This window comes from Eurypyga helias, unplaced genomic scaffold (assembly GCF_000690775.1).
Source record: "Eurypyga helias isolate BGI_N326 unplaced genomic scaffold, ASM69077v1 scaffold28369, whole genome shotgun sequence".
Taxonomy (NCBI): Eukaryota; Metazoa; Chordata; class Aves; order Eurypygiformes; family Eurypygidae; genus Eurypyga; species Eurypyga helias.
Genome location: NW_010270895.1, coordinates 787 through 19,660, shown reverse-complemented (window position 1 = coordinate 19,660; position 18,874 = coordinate 787). Strand labels below are relative to the sequence as shown.

The window sequence follows — 18,874 nt, the reverse complement described above, 5'->3', positions numbered from 1 at the left end:
TCTGCGGCCCTGGGACCTGCTACAACACCCTTGGCAACTACACCTGCGTGTGCCCCCCTGAGTACATGCAAGTCAACGGCGGAAATAACTGCATGGGTACGGCATGGCCCGAGTCCGTGGGAAGGGTCTGGCAGCATGAGCCCTGGGTTGGTGGGCAGCAGAGTCGGGGCAGGGTGGCTGAGCAGGAGTGCTGGGAGCAGGGACTGGGGGCTGCCCTGTGTGCCCCCTATGCCGGGCATGTTGTCTGTGCCGTGGGGGGCTGATGCTCGCCCCGCCAGCAGTTAGAGGGAGGGTGAGGGCACAGGGCGGTGAGAGACCCAGCAGAGCTTGTGCATTGCCACTGCCTGCTCCGGGGCAGGACCCAACACTCTCGCTGGAGCAGGGCTTTAGCCCATCACTGCAGCTGCCTTGCTGGGCACCACTGTGTGTCACCTGCGGCCCCTGAGCACCAGGACAGGATGGGGTGGCACTTGGCAGCAACGGGTGCCCTGGGGCTGGCAGCACCCCTTCCCGGGGCTGGTGTGAGACGCTGTCTGGGCTGCCTTTGCGTGCTATCGCAACTACAACGACACGTGTGAGAACGAGCTCTCCTTCAACATGACCAAGAAGATGTGCTGCTGCTCCTACAACATCGGCAAGGCCTGGAACAAGCCGTGCGAGCCCTGCCCCACGCCAGCCAGCCGTAAGTCAACCTTCCTGGAAGGGCATCTTGATGCCGTGGCTGCCTGCTGGGTTTTCCAGCGATCCCAAGCGCTTCGAGGCACAGACACTAATGAAACAGAGGGAAAAGGGAGATGATGTGCAGGCTGCGTGGGCAGGCTGCGAGCCTGGGCTGCACGGGCACGCTGGGGTGTGCTGGCTGTGCACTGTGTGGAGTGTCTGTACCTGCGTGTGAGGCACACAGATGCCACGTGTGTGCACGCCTTTTGGTGTGTGTATACGTGCCATGCAGCGTGTGTGTGAGCCCTTTGCCTGCTGCCAGACGTGTTCTTGGGGTTCCCCATGTGTTGGTCCCCGCGATTCCCAGCCGAGCACTGTGCAGATCCCCTCCTGCCTGTCAGACCCCCTCTCCACTCCCTCCGGCCATAGTTGGCCTTTGTCCCTCTCGTCCCTGGCTGCACCCCACTCTCTTTGCCGGACATGGCCATGACCTCAGTGTTCCCCTTCCAGCCGAGTACCAGATCCTGTGTGGGAACCAGGCCCCCGGGTTTATCATCGACATCCACACAGGGAAGCCGATCGGTGAGTAGAGCCCTCCATGCCTGCGGAGCCAGGTCTGCCCACTGTCCCACTGCTTTCTTCCCACGGTGCCTGTGAGCTTCTTCCCTCCCCATCCCATAGCAAATTAAGCCCTGAGCAGAGGAGAGACAGGGAAAGGAGGTGGCAAACATGGCTTCAAGCAGCTGGCCAAGCCTTCAAGCCTACATCCTGAGTGCTGGGATGCTTGGACCTCCCCACATTTGCAGTTGTCCCTGGGTTTCTGTCCCACCTGGAGATACAGTGGCTAGTGACCAGGTTGATCCAGACCCGTGGTAGCCCTGGCACTCACCCTGCCAGCAGCACCAGCCCTGCAGCAGCAGGGCATCACCAAGAGCCGGGGTTTCAGACTTGTGCCAGGGTTTCAGGTGTGTGTTTTGGCAGAAGAGCTGTTCAAAGTCCTGGGATGTGTGGACTGTCTACAGATGTTTTGCAGACTTGAAAGATGGACTTGTTGGTAGTTTGTGTGACAGACAGACTAATCAACCATTGGGTCACCTGGCCCTGGCAGTGCCAGCCAGGGGACTGGAGAGAAGGACATGAGTTTGTCTTCTGCTCCCGGGAAAAAAATGCAACAGGGGGTGTCGGTCCAGGGCTGCAGGGCTGGTGGTGGTTTTTGCTGGGACAGTCACAGAGGCAGGGACCCCCCAGCCATCCCTGTGTTTCAGTGACCCCCTGGACCTGCCATTTGCAGCCTGGTCCCAGAGCCTGAGCACGTTGCATGTTACTGCAGGGACTCCCTCAGAGAGCAAGGCTGGGCAGGATCCTTCTCAACACATGCTCTGCCATCCCCTGGTTCCTACACCCTGGAATCTTGTGTGGCTCTTTGTGTACCCAAGCCTCTGCAGAGTGGCCCTGGCATGTTCTGCAGGATCTGTTACCAGTCCTCCAAGAGTTGCTCCGCTCTTTGTCTGGTGGCCCTTTCCTGCTTGACTTCTTTAGAATGAGAAAGGGCAATGGTTTCCCAGCTATGGGGGATGTTCTCCTCCCTGCTGTCTTCCCGGGATGCTGAGACACGTTGTCTGTGTGCAGATATTGATGAGTGCAGCGAGATCCCCGCGATCTGCACAAACGGTGTCTGCATCAACCAAATCGGCAGCTTCAGGTGCGAGTGTCCCATAGGATTCAGCTACAACAACATCCTGCTCATCTGTGAAGGTAACGGGGCAGCCAGGGCAGCGCTGCTGAGGGTCCCAGGAGGGTGGGGGTTCTACATGGCACTGGCATCTACCCAGCTCATGGGGCACCAGGGGTGAGGGCTGTCAGCAGACATGGACAGAGTCCACATGTTCTCAGCCTTCTTGAAATTATCCTCATTCTCAGCATCATTGGTTGGACACAATTTGCTGATTTTCATTCACGTTCCTGTCTGGTTTTCCCCTCCTCTGTCTTATTGGGGGTGGGTTAGGAAAAGTTTTGCAAATGTGACCACTTGCGAGTTTTGAGTTGTAACTAAAATTCATTCTTTTATTGCAAAACAATAGAAAAAAGTTGAAAATTACTCCTGGTTGGAGCAAACCAGGGGTTAAAACTCCGTTGGCTCCACTGAGCCACTCCAGCCCTACCAGGATGCTGGTGCCTGGTGAGCGCTTGCCGCCCCGCACAGTCGAGGGTCGCACTGCTCTCCTCCCACAGACATCGACGAGTGCAGCAGCGGGGAGAACCTCTGCCAGCGCAACGCCGACTGCATCAACATCCCGGGCAGTTACAGGTGCGAATGCTCAACCGGATACAAGCTGTCGCCTAGCGGAGCCTGCGTGGGTAAGATGGGAGCTGTTCGCTACCTATTCCAGAGGCACTCACACCCCTGCCGGGGCTCTGGCTTTGCAGACCACCTTGTGGGGACCCACGGGAGGACAGGACGAAGGACACGCCTGTCCCATGCGTGGGTTTCTGGTCTTTTGTCAAGCCTGGGGACCATCACCTGGCTGTGCTGTGATAATGGGCTGCCTGTACTTTGGGAACAATTCTCAGGAATTGTGGGCAACTGAGGGATGAGAAAAAGGTCGCTGTGAAGTGTGGCTGTAATCTGGCAGCTCAGGCCGTTTTCTCCGATTAACTTGATTTTGGGTAGCAACCACAGTGCAAACCCCTTGTTCCCAGCGAAGGCATCCCTCAGAAAACCAAGGCCCCGCTTCGCTGTGCTGCTGCTCACAGGCACAGCTTCCCACCCGCAGGCAGGGGTCTGCAGCAGGCCAGTGCCTCAGCTTCTCCCCTTTGACCCTTCCCTTGAGCTCACTAGTGCCCGCTCTGCTCTGTTTTAGGTCGCAACGAGTGCCAGGAGATCCCCAACGTCTGCAGCCACGGGGACTGCGTGGACACTGAGGGCAGCTATGTCTGCATCTGCCACAACGGCTTCAAGGCCACGGGGGAGCAGACCATGTGCATGGGTCAGTGTGCCCGCCACGGCCCTGCCGTGTGAATCGCGATCGGAATGGACGGGACCTCTCTCCAGCACCTGCTGGATAGTGCCAGGGACAGCCAAGGGCCACTGTGTCCTCCTGATCCCTGCAAGCCGGGGTGTTGTGCAGCTGCCTGGACCCCATCCGCACACCCAAGACCGTGGCTCTCGGCTCACTCAGCCTCTGAATGGGCTGTCACCTTCTCTCTGCAGATATTGATGAGTGTGACCGACAGCCCTGCGGAAACGGGACCTGCAAGAACACAGTTGGCTCCTACAACTGCCTCTGCTTCCCTGGCTTTGAGCTAACACACAACAACGACTGCATGGGTGAGCTGCATGCACTGGGCTGCTGATGGGGGTCAGGTTGGCAACAGCTGTGGGGCACGGGCTGTTGCACAGGGTCAAAGAGGGTCAAGCTCTGGGTGTCAGCCGGCAGTGGCTGTAGGGGTAGATGTGTGTGTTGGAGGTGTCGGGCCGGTTCAGGCGGCACACCGACACGCGCCGTGCGTATCTCCTCCCGCTGTGCTTATCGTTTCCCTCCCGCAGACATTGATGAGTGTTCATCCCTGGTGGGGCAGGTGTGTCGCAACGGCCAGTGCATCAACAGCATCGGCTCCTTCCAGTGCCTGTGCCAAGAGGGGTATGACCGGACCCCTGATGGGAAGAACTGTGTGGGTGAGTGTCTGGGCAGCAGGCTGGACCTTCCCAGTGAGTTGAGCTGGACACTGGTGTCGCTGGCACTGCGCAGTGCTACAGCTGAGCAGTGGACTCTCCAGAATCACTCACAAGACCCCAAGTCCTCTGGAGCCAAAGCCTGGTCGTTAGAATGCCAGTGGAAAGCTGGACTGGGCCGCAGTATGCCTGCATCTTCCTTCCAGCAATGCAGGGAACAGTCAAGCCAGTCCCTTTCTGTGTGCTGAGACCTGCAGGCAGTGAGGAGAAATGTCCTGTCCATGCCCCTGAAGCATGCAGGGTTGTAGCAGGGATGCCAAGGGAAGGGTCAACCTGCAGGCAGGGGCTGTGGGGTCTGACCCTGGTTACCTGTACCTGGGTTACGGCCTCCTGCAGCACCAGATCCTGCAGGGCTGAGTGTTCCCAGGCTACACAGGGTAGAACATCCTGGAAAATGTTTCACCTGCTTCCTTTGCATCTTTTTTGGGCAAAGCAGGGTGCGACTGCAGGTAGGGCCTGGGTGCAGCAAGGTCTCTGCAGCCAAGTCCTCCGAGCCGAGCACAGACACCATCACTGGTTATTTCCTCTGCAGACATCAACGAGTGCGTGAGCCTGCCTGGGACCTGCTCCCCGGGCACCTGCCAGAACCTGGAGGGCTCCTTCCGCTGTATCTGCCCCCCTGGGTACGAGGTGCAGAACGACAACTGCATCGGTAATGTTGGCTCCCTGCCTCTCCATTCCCAGCACAGCATGTGGTCACCTTGGGCTATTCCCAGAACACCCATGTTCTTCCCAAGTGGGCTGGGGCATTCATCACAGACCCCAGATACCTTCTTGAAAGCAATCGGACACAGAGCAAGGCAAGGCCTGCTCCCATGATGGAGGAGGGTCAATGGTTTTGCTGTGCCTTGGCCTGTTCATTGTCCCATTTGCCCTGAGGGTGGGTTAGGGTTAGGGTTAGGGTTAGCTGTGATGCCTGTCCTGCAGGCGTCACAGCTTCAGCTGGTTTTAATGCAATGAGGAAAGGAGTTGCTTTGTAATGTGTCCCTCATGCTCCCAGATATCAACGAGTGTGAAGAGGAGCCAAACATCTGTCTCTTCGGGACATGTACCAATACCCCAGGCAGCTTCCAGTGTGTCTGCCCTCCAGGCTTTGTGCTGTCTGATAACGGCCGACGGTGCTTTGGTGAGTGCAGCTCATCATGGGGAGGGGACCATAACCGTCCTGGATGTCTGCAATGCCCTCTGCGTTTCCCCATCCTCCCACAGATACTCGCCAGAGCTTCTGCTTCACTCGCTTTGACAACGGAAAGTGCTCTGTCCCCAAGGCCTTCAACACCACCAAGGCTCGGTGTTGCTGCAGCAAGATGCCAGGAGAAGGCTGGGGAGATCCCTGTGAGCTGTGCCCACAGGAGGGGAATGGTAGGTGTGCTGGGACGTAGCTCCACGGGAGCGATGGCTGCGTGTGTCTGCGGTGTGTGTCTGCGGCGTGCACCGTGGGGAAGGCGTGCAGGTCAGGCGAACAACCCGCCGTGCAAGCCAACCAGCAAAGTGGGCTCCTCCCATCTGGAGAGGGCTGCCTTGAAACCTAGCAGCCTCTACGGGACTGCAGTATTCCTTGGATCTCCAGCAACCACAGCCAGGCTTTTTGGGAAATGGAATGCTTTTTCTGCTTCAGATCTGCTCTGGGTTCTCTGCGGGGCTTTAGATAAGGCACAGTGCATCCAGGTCCAAGGCGAGCACAGGCGTTTTCCCACCAGCTGGGGTTCTGTGTCCTCCCACGGGCAGTGAGCTGTCGAGCTCTCAGTCATGCTCTAGAAGCCTCCAAAGAACATTTCAGCTTCTGGGAGCGGAAACACTTGCAAGCATATCTCACTTTCCTGCTTCCTTCCAGTTGCCTTCCAGGAGCTGTGTCCCTATGGCCATGGAGCCATCCCAGGCCCAGGTGACACCCGAGAAGGTAAGGTCTGATCTAGGGATGAGGAGAAATTTGTCCCGTGGTGGGTGGGAGGTTTCCCTAGAAGCAACCAAACTTAGGCTGTCAGTGGCAGGAGGGCAGGGATGTAGGACTGGGTTCTGTCCCAAGCTGGTGGTTTCTGACTGCTCACCAGTGGTCCACCCCCCAGCACTGGAGAGGGAATATCTGGGATTACAGGGTCAGCTGTGAGAGGACAGGGATGTGTTTCTGTCTATGTGAGGTTTCATTGCCTTGGTTTCCCTTTCAGATGTTAACGAATGCTCAGAGAACCTGGGTGTCTGCATAAACGGAGCCTGCATTAACACTGACGGGTCCTTCCGCTGCGAGTGTCCCTTTGGGTACAACCTGGACTACACGGGAGTCAACTGTGTGGGTAAGTGTCTGCGTGTGGAGCACCTGCTCCCTCCTGCTTTTATCCTCCTTCTGTCAGAAGCGATGAGCATGTGTGTGGAGGGAAGGAACTTGCTTCTTCCCTGCCCCTTTGCATTTTATCCCTGGCTTCTGGCTTTGCTGGCCTTGTTTGAATGCTCTGGCTGCAAGAAGAGTCCAGCCTGCACCTTTCCTCCCCCACTCGTTCACCTAACGTGATGCTGGCTTCCCCCAGATACCGATGAGTGCTCCATTGGCAATCCTTGTGGGAACGGCACCTGCACCAACGTGGTGGGAGGCTTTGAGTGCGCCTGTGATGAGGGCTTTGAGCCAGGTCCCATGATGACATGTGAAGGTAATGCTGCTGGGAGGCAATCCCTTCACCCCCGTTGCACACTGGGCCATGAGTGTGGCCCCACTGGGTCACTGCCTGGGTGAGCAGCCTCCAATGGACAGTGCGGAACAGCTGGCTGGGGCTCATCTCCACATGAGTGTGTACATCAGCGCTGGTCCCCTCTGGCTTCCACTGAGGCTGGACCGCAGGAGGAGGTCTGGGGGTCTGCCTAAATGCAGGAGTTTTCCTCTCTGAGGAGCCAGGATTCTGTCTCCATCAAAGCTGCTGAGACACCAGGTGTCTGTCCCTCTGCACCTGAGGACCAGGACAGGAAGCCTTGGTGGAGCGACATTCTCCTGAGATGAATGCGTGGGGAGGGGGCAGTCTGTCCTGGGGAGATCTACCACTGTCACTGCTCAGCTGATGCTGCTGAGAGCACAGTCGAGCTTTCCCCTCCCTCCTTCCTCCCAGATATCAACGAGTGTTCGCTGAATCCCCTGCTCTGTGCCTTCCGTTGCATCAACACCTTTGGCTCCTACGAGTGCACCTGCCCATCCGGATACGCCCTCCGAGAAGACAGAAGAATGTGCAGAGGTAAAATCTCCCTCTGCACCCATCAGGGTGCTCCCACACTCCCCCCAGCCCCCTCTGGTGCTGCACAGAGAGAAGGCAGGACCTCTGAGCTGGCATCTCTGAGCTTGTGCTGACTCTCGCTGCCTTGGTGTCGATGCTGCATGCCCTCAGCAGGACCAGGGCAGCGGGGGCTGGCAGCACAGTGCAGACATGAGCACTCCATGCCCAGTTGCCCCCACTCCGTGCCCAGTTGCCCCCACAGTGCTGCAGAGCTGGCAGGTTGAACGGGGTCTCATGAGGTTCTCGGTTACAGATCTGGATGAATGTGCAGAGGGCCTGCACGACTGCGAGTCCCGAGGGATGCTGTGCAAGAATCTCATTGGCACCTTCATGTGCATCTGCCCACCAGGAATGCAGCGCAGGCCTGATGGAGAGGGCTGCACAGGTACCATGGGCTGGGTTGGGTTCCCCGTGAGGCTGGAGACCATCCTCTTCCAGGCATTGTCCACGTTGCTTTATTTTATGTCCTTCTATTCCAACAGCTCCTCCCCAGGGTTTCCATGTGTCAGAACTTCCTGTGCATCCTACTGGGTGTCTGCACACACAAAACCTCTGTCCACCTCGGGGCAGACCCATGGGTCTATTCAGTTCCAGCACAGGAGGACACAGTATTAGCCACGTGTCTTTTCCATGTCGGTGTCAACGTTCCTGGTACTAAGCTGCTTTGGAAGGGTGGGTGCTGGGTGGCCCTGACCTGTTTTTTGGAATGCAAAGTGAGCCCAGCTCCACTCCCAGCCCAGCAGCTTGGCCTCTTGCTGGTGGAGAATGTGCAAACCAGTGAAGCAGGGTACTCAGCCCCCCTGCTGTGGGAGAGGATGTGTTCCTCAGCTGCCTGAGGATGTGGAAGTGGTCCTCAAGGACTGTGTGAGCGCGGTTCAAACTGAGTAGTAAGCGTGAGGACTTAGGGAAAGCTGAAATCTGTTCTATGCCTCACTGCAGCTCTCTGTGGCTCCTTCCTTTCTAGATGAGAACGAGTGTCGCACCAAGCCTGGAATCTGCCCCAACGGCCGCTGCATCAACACGGTGGGAAGTTACCGCTGTGACTGCAACGAAGGTTTTGAAGTCAGTCCCTCTGGCACAGAGTGTATTGGTAATTACCAAGTCCTGGTGGGTCTGGAGCAGCCTCTCTTTAGTAGCAGATGGTGCTTTTTGGGTGTTGCAGGGTTTCTGAGGTGGGGCATCACCTTTAGCATTATCCAAGCCACACTGCCCTCCGTGCTGGAGCTGGCACAGGCTGGACAGGCTGCTCGGTTATCCTCGATGCTGACATTCTCTCAGATCCTGACCTCGTATCCCACTCTGTCCAGACACCCGCCAAGGATTCTGCTTCACTGAAGTCCTGCAAACCATGTGCCAGATGTCCTCCACCAACCGCAACCTGGTCACCAAATCTGAGTGCTGCTGCAACAGCGGGCGCAGCTGGGGCCCCCAGTGCGAACTCTGTCCCCTTCCTGGGACTGCCCAGTACAAGAAGATGTGTCCTCATGGGCCAGGGTACTCCACTGATGGGAGAGGTGAGCAGGGGCTCAAATCACCTTCAGTGTGGAGGGGAGAAAGCGGAGATATGGGTACAGGCGGAATTGCCCTGGGAGCTGGCTGGGACAGGCCTATGCAGTGCCTGGAGCCTCTGCGACATTATCTTAAAGCCCCTTGAATGTTGGCTCTGGCTTCGTGGGAGAGTCTGAGCTGCCCTGGCACAGTGCTAGCACGGGAGCATGGGGACAGAGGCAGCATTGGCACTCACAGCTCCTTCCTTTCCTCCCTCCGGCAGACATCGACGAGTGCAAGGTGCTGCCCAACCTCTGCAGGAATGGACAGTGCATCAACAGCATCGGCTCCTTCCGCTGCCACTGCCGCCTGGGCTACACCGCAGATATCACAGGCACAGCCTGTGTGGGTGAGTCGGGACAACGAAACCCTTGTCTCTGGACAGCCCTTGGCCCTGGCAGGCTTCCATCTCTACTTTTCAGCGTGCAGAGAGAGGGTCCTGCAGCCCTCACCTGGGACCTGCCTTCACCTCTGTCCATACTACCCTGCATATCCATACGCTCTGGACACTTTGCATGGTCCTGTGGACATCAAAGTCATCACTCCATGTTGTTTAACTCCTTAAAACCCAGGCTCCTTGTCTTCTCTCCCTGACCCCAGCAGTCACAGGGGCTGAAGGAGCTGAGGATGTGTCGTGCTTCCAGTGTTGAGATGGTGTTCAGGACCATGCCAGCAGCAGTGTGTCCTAGACACGGAGTGGAAAAGAGGCCTTGGCCCCCAGAAACCAAGCTCTGTGTCTAGGAGTAGAGCAGACATGACCTTGAGCACCGGGACAGGATTCCTCTCCAAACATCCTTGCCCCTTCTTGGGCTTGTGCCCTCCAGCCTGGCTCAAAGTTAGGGGCTTTGTCAGAGCCATGGCTGCTGCTCCCTGCTGAGCAGGGGTGCCAAAGCTCCAGAAGCACAGGGCTGGCCCCATCCCTGATGTTCCCGGTACTCAGGAGGAGCATCTACCCCTCTCTTCATCTGGAAGGGAGTGGGAAGGGTGTCACTCAGATCACCAGGTCACAAACATCCCATATCTGAGTAGGGAGGTGACTCGGCTCTTTTCCTGCAGGAGGTCTCCTAGATCGGTTGTGCTGGCTCAAACCAAGGTGCTCCCTCAAAGTCCCTCTCTCTGCTCACTTGTTTCCTGGAGAGCAGAAAAGATGCATTTACCTGGGGCAGGGAGCGCTGGGATCCATAGGGCTCAGTTTTGTGGAGCCATGAAACCTGGGATCACCTTGCATTCCGGAGACTGCGTGGTCCGAGGGGTGGTGGGGACCCCGTCCAGCAGCACAACCTGCGCGTGCTGATGCATCTTGTCTCTCGAGTCTAGATTTGGATGAGTGCAACCAGTCCCCTAAGCCCTGTAACTTCATCTGCAAGAACACAGAAGGCAGCTACCAGTGCTCCTGCCCCCGAGGGTACATTCTGCAAGAAGATGGGAAGATCTGCAAAGGTATTCACGTGGGAGAAGGCAGCAGAGACTCTGCCTCACCCCCGGCAGCAGCAGGGCTGGCAGGGGTTGGTTAACACGTGCCAGAACAGTCCAGTCGTTCCGTTCAGCCAAGCTAGACATGGGAAAAGGGGCTACACTGGACCCTCGTGGGGTGATGCATTAGGGTTTCATCCTTCCACAGACGCTCTAGACCTGTCTCATCAGGAAAACAAATACTCCCTGCCCTTCCCTGCAGACTGCACAGCATATGCCAAGCTGTGCTGGGCCGCGGGAGCCGTGAACCTGCACGTCTCCTGCCAGCGGTCCGTGCATGCCAGAGTCGCTGCCAGGGCTTCTCCTGAAGCCAGGCTGCGGCTTTGCCCACCTTGTCAGGCTGCGAGGGGGGCGGCTCAAGAATCTGGGAGACTCTGGGATTTGTGGATTACAGGGAGGGGCAGAGAAAAATCCCTGCAGTTTCCAAACGTGTCTGTAGATGATCAGCAGCTGCGGTGGGGAGAGCCTCCCTGCACTTGTTATTCTCACGTGAGAATTTCGTGTGTGGTGTTCCTGAGGCTGGTCCAGATCCTGTTCTGCCCAGCACCACGCTGTATCACCGTATACGTGCAGGTGTCACGGACCCAGCCCACAAAGGTACCTCAGTAAGATAAATTGAGACACATGTTCTTGTGCTTGTTGCTTCAGACCTGGATGAATGTTCCACCAAGCAGCACAACTGCCAGTTCCTCTGTGTGAACATTATCGGAGGATTCAACTGCAAATGCCCCCCCGGCTTCACTCAGCACCACTCATCCTGCATCGGTGAGTAGAGGCGTTGGCTGCTCTGCCGTACGGCACCAGCACGGTCCCCATAGGTCAGCTGTAGGCCCAGGGGGGTCTTTCCAGCCCCCCAGCTCTGGCTCTGGAGCGCTGCCCCTCTCCAGCCGGCCTGGGGTTGTGCATCTGACTTGTCCGTCTGCGACTCGGGCTGGGCTAAGCCCCACGAGGCAAGGTAGCTGTCTGCATAGTGCACACAGCCACAGCCGTGGGCATGGGCTTACAAGTGGCCACGGGTGTTTTGCAGACAATAATGAGTGCACAGCTCAGCCCTCTCTGTGCGGAGCCAAAGGACAGTGTCTGAACACGCCAGGCAGCTACAACTGCGAGTGCCAGAAAGGATTCTCCCTGGACAGCTCTGGCGTCAACTGCGAAGGTGGGTCTCGTGTCTCTGGGGCTTTGACAAATACGTGTTCCAGGGGGAAGAGTTCCTAGTTCCCTCCCAGTCTCACAGGCAGCTCAGTCCAGCCAGGAAGGGACAATTCCTTACTGTGGGGCACCTGAAACCCAGGTGGGAAGCCCCAGTGCAACGGAGGGGTCAGTGCCTGACCTGCCTGGGGAAGCACTGGCACTTGGACAAGCAGATGAAGGTGTCAGTGCTGCACCTACAGCAGCCGAGGCTGGGAAAGGAACAGTCCCGTATCTCACCGGGGGAGATCTCATGCCTGCCAAAACCCATAGCATGTGCTATGCGAAAGAAAAGCCTGTGTCCAGGCAGTCTGAGGCAGAGCAGATCTGGCAAATCAAAAAAGATCCAAGCAGGGGCTGCAGGGGGAGGATGTGTGTGGGCCTTGGGATTGAGGGTGTTGCTCAATTCCAAGCTGCAGGGACATTATTAGGCAGAAGAACCTCCCACCCGCACGGGTGCTGGCTGCCAGGCATGGTCCCTGTGCACCCAGCACTGCCCACGAGGCCGGGAGCGCTTGTCTCACCCCCATCCATGTTGCTTTGCCGCAGATGTGGACGAGTGCGATGGGAACCATCGCTGCCAGCACGGCTGCCAGAACGTGCTCGGAGGCTACCGCTGCGGCTGTCCGCAGGGCTACGTGCAGCATTACCAGTGGAATCAGTGTGTGGGTGAGTGTGGGAGGGGGGCTCGTGTATCCTGCAGCTGTGAGATGGGGAGGCAGCTGAGCCCCGAGCCCCTCTCCAGCCACCCCTGGCCATCTCCCACACTGGATTCTGGGTTCATCTCTGCTAACCCAGCACCAATCTTCCTGCCCTGCCCCAGAGACAGACTGCGCCTGCGCTCAGAGCCGCTGCCCCAGGTTCTCTCTGCAATGGGAATGTCAGGAAGCTGCTCTTCAAGGCCAGGCTGGATGTGGCTTTGAGCAACCTGGTCTAGTGGAAGGTGTCCCTGCCCATGGCAGGGGGGTTGGAATTAGATGATCTTTAAGGTCCTTTCCAACCCAAACCCGTCTGTGATTCTGTGATTCTATGATTCAGAGCGATGAGCTCCCACTGCTCCTGCCGCCAGCAGCTCCCTGCGTTGCAGGAGGATAAAAAAATCAAGGCAGTCCTTCAGGGGCCTGCATGGGATGAGGTCCCCCAGGCAGAAGGGAGCCTGTTGCCAGCTTGGTGACGGCCGTGGGCAGATTTCCGTGGCCCTGCGGGGTGGGGAGCACCAGCACAGGAGCTCCCTTCCACGCCGTTTCTGACTAGTCCTGCTGTCTTTGGGTGCAGATGAAAACGAGTGCTCCAGCCCCACTGCCTGCGGCTCTGCCTCCTGCTACAACACCCTGGGAAGTTTCAAGTGCGTCTGCCCATCGGGCTTTGATTTTGACCAAGCCTTTGGAGGGTGCCAGGACGTGGATGAATGCTCAGCAGGCGGCAGCACCTGCCGCTCGGCTGCTCCAACACCGACGGAGGCTATCTCTGCGGCTGTCCTGGGGGCTACTTCCGAGCAGGACAGGGGTAAGAGAGCAGCCAGCAGCTAGTCCTCACAGCCACCCATGCGTTCCTGGGGGATATTGCAGGAAGCTTCTCTCTGTCAGAGTGTTCCTCACCCATCACAGGATCCTTATGCTAACGTGCATCTCCTCTTCCATCCCTGTAATCCCATGGTTAGAGCAGCTGCTAGAACTGTAGCGGATGCTCTGCAGACCCATCTAGCCTGGGGTGCAGACAGATTGAACCTACTGGCCACATCTAAACAAGATGTGGCCTGATCTCTCTCAGTGTTCTGTGTCCAAGCCATGTCCTGTACCCAGGCATGATCCTCCGTGTGTTTCTGGGTGCCATGTGGGGAACCCATGAGGGTGGTGGTACGATTTCCTTCTTGAAGCATGAATCTAACATGAGTTTCTCTGCTCTTCTGCCATCAGACACTGTATTTCTGGCTTGGGTTTTGGGAAAGGTTCCTACCTTCCTGCCCCCCAAGAAGAGGTTGAAGACAACCTGCTCTCCCCTGAAACCTGCTATGAGTGCAAGATAAATGGCTACCCCAAGAGGGGTCGGCAGCGACGCAGTGTCAACGGCACTGAGAAGCACCAGGTAAGAAATCCATGGCATCCTGGATGGGGTGGAGCAATAGTAGAGCTGGGTCACTTGGGAGATGGCTGGAGTGGATCCCATGTAGCATGCCCATTTCTGCGGGGCTGCCCCAGTGCAGGCAGAGATAGCAGCTCACTGTGTACGCACCCACACTGCTTGCCTGGGTGTTTGTTGATGTCATTGAGTCCAGAAGTCCTCCAGAAATGGAAGGTCTTTCACAATACCTTAGAGTAGGTCAGGACAATCTTAAGTGACACAGACTTGTGTGGTTTGGCCACAAATGTCCAGAGATGTGTGCAACACAGAAATAAAGCCTATGTTTTCTTGCAAGAGGAGCTGAGGGGGAACAGCTCCCGTAGGGCCATAGGGAACTGTCAATACTGTCAGCCTTCAGGCTGAAGCTGTCACTATAAATACGGGTTATTCCTTGGAGGGAAATTCTGGCCCCTGTCCAAGGCTCCCCCGAGAAGTTCACAGGCCTGGGCAGGACAGATTGGACTGGGGGGTCATTACAGGCCCTCCAGGCCTTGGGAAGAAGATGCCTCTGAAGTTATTAGTTCTTCCCCTGAAGATGAGGGGCTAGTTCAGTCTCAGAGACACAAACAGGGTACTGAGAAACACCTGAAGGAAAGCAAAGACCATAGAAGTCAGAGCTGCTTCTCAGAGCTGCTTCTCAGAGCTGCTTCGGGGTGGCCCATGGGGCAGAACTCCTCTAAATCAAATCCTCCTTCACCTGGCCATGAGCTTTTCTTGCTATATGTGAGTAACTTGCCTGGTTCCTTTTGAAGGATCACACTGTGAACTTGGCCAGCATGGATGTGGATGCTCCTCTGTCCATGACGCTGAACCTCTCTGACCTGGCTCACAAGGAGCACATCCTGGAGCTCCTGCCGGCTGTGGAGCCCCTGGAGAACCGTGTGCGGTACCAGATCTCCCACGGGAATGAGGATGGCTACTTCCGCATCCACCAAAAAGAGGGGCTCAGCTACCTGCACCTCGGCCGCAAGAAAATAGTGCCTGGCACCTACCTGCTGGAAATCGTGAGCGTGCCCCTGTACCGCAAGAGGGAACTGCAGAAACTGGAGGCCAAGAACCACCTCAACTACTTAGCAGGAGAGCTGGGCCAAGCACTGAGGATGAAGCTGCAGCTCCAGCTCTACTAACAGCCATGAGATCCACCCACCCAACCGACAGTACAGTCCTCAGCCTCGCCATCTACCCCTGGAAACAGCTGCCTCTTCTCTCGCTGCACCCCCTGCCACCACCTCCCCCCTGCACTGCGCAGTGATGGGAAATGTCCCTCCGGGCTCAGCGCTCACCTTGGCCGTGCAGGGATGCTCAGCTCCGTGGGGTGCTTGAGTCAAAACCAAGCCACACCGCCAAAGCGCTCCTGAAAGCTTTGCCAAAGGTTCAAACCCGGTTAGCAGGGTCTCCCCTCGCTCCCCCTCCCCGCTCAGCTCTCGCCCCTCTCCTTTAACCAAGACACTGTTAGCCCAGGAGGCGAGGGCTGTCCCCTGGGGAAACTGCCTGTCCTACATGGTCACGGGCCATACACCCCCACCACAGCCCAGACAGGTGAGGGGGGGCTGGGGGCAGCTCTGGCAGGAGCTGTGGCACGGCGTGGTATTAGTGCATGTCCCGGCAGCTTTTGTTCCTCCTTTGCTTCTGCATTGTCCTGATGGTGCTGCAGCAACCACCCCGCGCTGGCTGCGCTCTTTCTCTGTCCCCTCCGTGTCCTCTGGTCCTTCGGGGCTCCCCTGTCAGGCAGAAAAGGTCACCTCTGCCTGAAGGTGTTCGGGTTCCCAACCTCACATCACCAAGCAGCCCGGCCGCGGGACCACAGGCTCCCGCGCGGAACCTGGGGTTTAGGCGCTGCGGCGTGCGGAACATGTGCCTGCCCTCCGAAGATTGGAGCTGGAAGCGCTTTTCCAGAGCTCCGCCAAGCCCAGGGGTGCAGTGGTCCTGCTGTAAACACGGAGGAGCTCTTGGGAGAGGCAGGTAACTGCACTGTTGAGCGTGGTCGGACAAACTAAACGGGCAGGAAACATGGCGTGAGCCTGGTAAAGCACCTCTGGATGCTTCCCATGCCGGAGGGGGCTTGGCAGGACGTAGGGGGCATGCTGCAGGGACGTCTTCCCTGGCCACCACCCACCTGAGTGTTGGAAAATCCCGTGAAAAGTTTCCCACCGGCAGGAGCGAGATGGGGATGGGTTGGGGGGGATCTCTGAAGCCTGGCAGGAGGAAAGGGGCAGCTTCCTTTGGCAAACGGTCCCTGACTCCCAGCCATCCCATCTCCGTGACTCCGGCCACGTCCCCCAGCCAGGAGCGCTGCTGGAAGTGGGGACTGCCTGTTACTCCCCTCCGCTTGCCTCTGGTCAGGCCAAGGTGCCAGCCGAGGCGGAGAGTCTCTGGTTAACGCAGACAAACAAAATGCACTAAAAAGAGCCCGGAAAATGTTAATTGAGTGAATTGAGCTCTCCCTGCTGCCTCAAGTAGCCTGTGCAGGCCGTTCTGTCCGGGTGGGCTTTCCTTCCTCCCTCCCACAGCGGGGCTCTGCAATGCCATGTCCTAGTTCCGCATGAATCTCTTCCCCATTCCCTGTCAACCCTGGGCACCATCAGGGGACAGAAAGGTGCTAAACTCACCCCGGTGACACACACAACTACCTTGGCAACAAACCAAAGGTGCTTCAGAAGCTGGTGCTGGTACCGAACCGTCGGCGTTAGTGCACTGTACCCATCCACCCTTCTCATATTTATGTGTAACCACCCACGTTACGACTGCCCGTCGGGGTGAGGAGTGCGTATTCCTGTAGCTTTTTATTTTGGTACTTGCGGGGGGGAGGGTGGTTGGGTTTTTTTTTTTTCCTGGTACGCTGCCGCCGCAGGGGTGGGGGAGGTGTACGTATGCTGTACTGGGGCTAGTGTCAAACTTGAAATCTCTTTCGCATAACGCAGCTCCAGACTCTGGATTTTGCAAGAGTCCCAGAGCTTGTGACAGGATGGGTGGCCTGATGTTTGGGGTTGGTTTTATTATTTTGTTTTGTTTTGTTTTGTTTTTCCAACAGGTGCTTTTTTTAAAAAAAAAAACCTAAGGTTTGGTTTTATTATTTTGTTTGGTTTTGTTTTGTTTTTCAAACAGGTGCTTTTTTTAAAAAAAAAAACCTAAAAACTATTAATAATAAATCAGCAGAGATGGGTTTGTGTGCGTGTGTTGAGCCAAAAGCCTCAAATGAAAAAGCTCAAGGTCTCCATTCCTCTCCGGTGCGATGTTTTTTTTTTTTATTTGCATTGACATTACTTGCTGGTTGTTTTTTTTTTTTGGGGGGGAAGCCTTGAAACCCAAAACCTGTGCCCCCTTGTCCCACACAGAGAGGTGGCTCTTTGTGGAATTCCTTTTTGTATCAGAAGCAACAGCAACAATAAAATTATTTTGGGTTATAATGTGGGTTCTGTGTCTTCCTCCTCATCTGGGTGCAGCACCCTGCCCGTCTGCCGGGGTCGAGGGGCGGTGGGAGGGCCCCATCGGAGGCTGCCTGGGAGCATGGCAGGACCCATCCTACCTCCAACACGGAGGGAGAAACCTGGTTTCTTGCCTGTATTCCTCAGGGACAGCCTCTCCCACCCCACGGAGGGCTTTGGGGTCCTTCCCAAAGCAGCAGAGGAGGCGGCAGATGAGGGAGGAGGGAGAGATGTCAGCAAAGTCTCTCCTGATCCTTTTCCCCCAGCAAGGGGAATGGAAGGGGGGTGATGCCAGAGGTCTGGGCCCAGCAGAGTGGGGGTCTGCACCCCATCGTTGCTGCTGGGCTGAGGAAAGGTCACTCTGGCCAGGGCAGGGATGGGGGTCCACGAGAAGGTCTGGTGGAGAGGGGATGCAGGAGAGTGGGGGTAAACTGACTGCTACCCCCGATCCCACCTGGCTCACCCTGCCTGGTGCTGGGTCAGGGAGGACCCTGCCGTGGTCACCCTTGGCTCCGTTGGAGCAGCACCACTGCTGCTTGCTGGGGGGTTTGCCGGTTGTGCCGGTCACGCCGAGCAGAGGTCACGCCGAGCAGAGGTCACGCCATGCAGGGTTGGGGTACCCTGTGCTATGTGCAGGGCGTGGGATGGTCCAGCTGCTTGGCCAGAGATCGTGCCGCGTGCCCTGGGTCAGGGTCCAGCTGGCTGAGCTCAGCTCAAACCCTGGTTCCAGGCTGATATTCTCGGTTTTAGGAAGCTCTTCTCGGGCTCCCATTCCGGACAAGGAGCCGTGTGCCACAAGAGGGCAGGCAGGGCTGCGGCATCCCTTGGACTGGGAGCGAGCCCACTGCCTTATTGGAGGGAAGATCGTGCCGTGAAACTTGGGAGAAGGAAAACACACTCCCATTGAGCTCAGAGAGCTGGAATCTGCACCCCCAACAGCTTCCCGGGCTTGGCAGTGGGTGAGTGGTGTTCGTGTCAGGCAGTGGGGGGAGAGGGGGTACAGAACAGGGTGTGCTGCGCCTGGGCACCCACGTCCAGCCGGTCGCTTCTGAGCAGCACCCAGCAGTGACTCCTCGCCTCTTCCTGCCTATGCTCATGCCACCCTGGGGTCTCTCCAGGGATGACCCGCACATCCCGGACCCTCTGGATGCAGCAGAACCCACCAGGCTGTGCCTGCGCAGACCCAAACTGATCCTGCAGCGGACACAGCCAGGCTGTGACTGTCCCTGTCCAGCAACTCTGCACCGGGTGCCGCAATTTGGCCAAGGAGCACCTTCTCCATGTCCCCCACAGATCACGTGCCCAGCACGGGGCACCCACAGTGCCACAGCCCAGGGGTGATGGCGCACAAAGCACTCGTCTCCTGCAGAGCAGCTTCAGCTTGTGCTGAGGGATGTCTTGGCTCAGACAGAGCTTGGGCAGCCCACCAGAGCCTGGAGCAGCCCACCAGAGACTGGAGACACCCACCAGTG

At 57.3% G+C, this 18,874-nt stretch overlaps 1 protein-coding gene across 1 annotated transcript in view; it reads left to right on the top strand.

Moving 5' to 3' along the window:
* LOC104514839 (fibrillin-2-like) overlaps positions 1 to 15,104 on the top strand; it is a 92,532-nt gene extending 77,428 nt beyond the window's left edge. Inside the window, 27 exon segments of the mRNA XM_010158622.1 lie at positions 1 to 96; positions 527 to 682; positions 1,171 to 1,242; positions 2,290 to 2,415; positions 2,893 to 3,018; positions 3,522 to 3,647; positions 3,872 to 3,988; positions 4,208 to 4,336; positions 4,926 to 5,045; positions 5,394 to 5,519; positions 5,603 to 5,755; positions 6,228 to 6,293; positions 6,559 to 6,684; positions 6,916 to 7,035; positions 7,486 to 7,608; positions 7,901 to 8,032; positions 8,612 to 8,737; positions 8,955 to 9,161; positions 9,419 to 9,544; positions 10,513 to 10,635; positions 11,317 to 11,433; positions 11,696 to 11,824; positions 12,406 to 12,525; positions 13,132 to 13,287; positions 13,290 to 13,362; positions 13,773 to 13,980; positions 14,730 to 15,104. The exon segment at positions 1 to 96 is cut by the window's left edge and continues 42 nt beyond it. Coding sequence (XP_010156924.1) covers positions 1 to 96; positions 527 to 682; positions 1,171 to 1,242; positions 2,290 to 2,415; positions 2,893 to 3,018; positions 3,522 to 3,647; positions 3,872 to 3,988; positions 4,208 to 4,336; positions 4,926 to 5,045; positions 5,394 to 5,519; positions 5,603 to 5,755; positions 6,228 to 6,293; positions 6,559 to 6,684; positions 6,916 to 7,035; positions 7,486 to 7,608; positions 7,901 to 8,032; positions 8,612 to 8,737; positions 8,955 to 9,161; positions 9,419 to 9,544; positions 10,513 to 10,635; positions 11,317 to 11,433; positions 11,696 to 11,824; positions 12,406 to 12,525; positions 13,132 to 13,287; positions 13,290 to 13,362; positions 13,773 to 13,980; positions 14,730 to 15,104 — 3,674 coding nt within the window.
* The last annotated feature ends 3,770 nt before the right edge of the window (positions 15,105 to 18,874 follow it).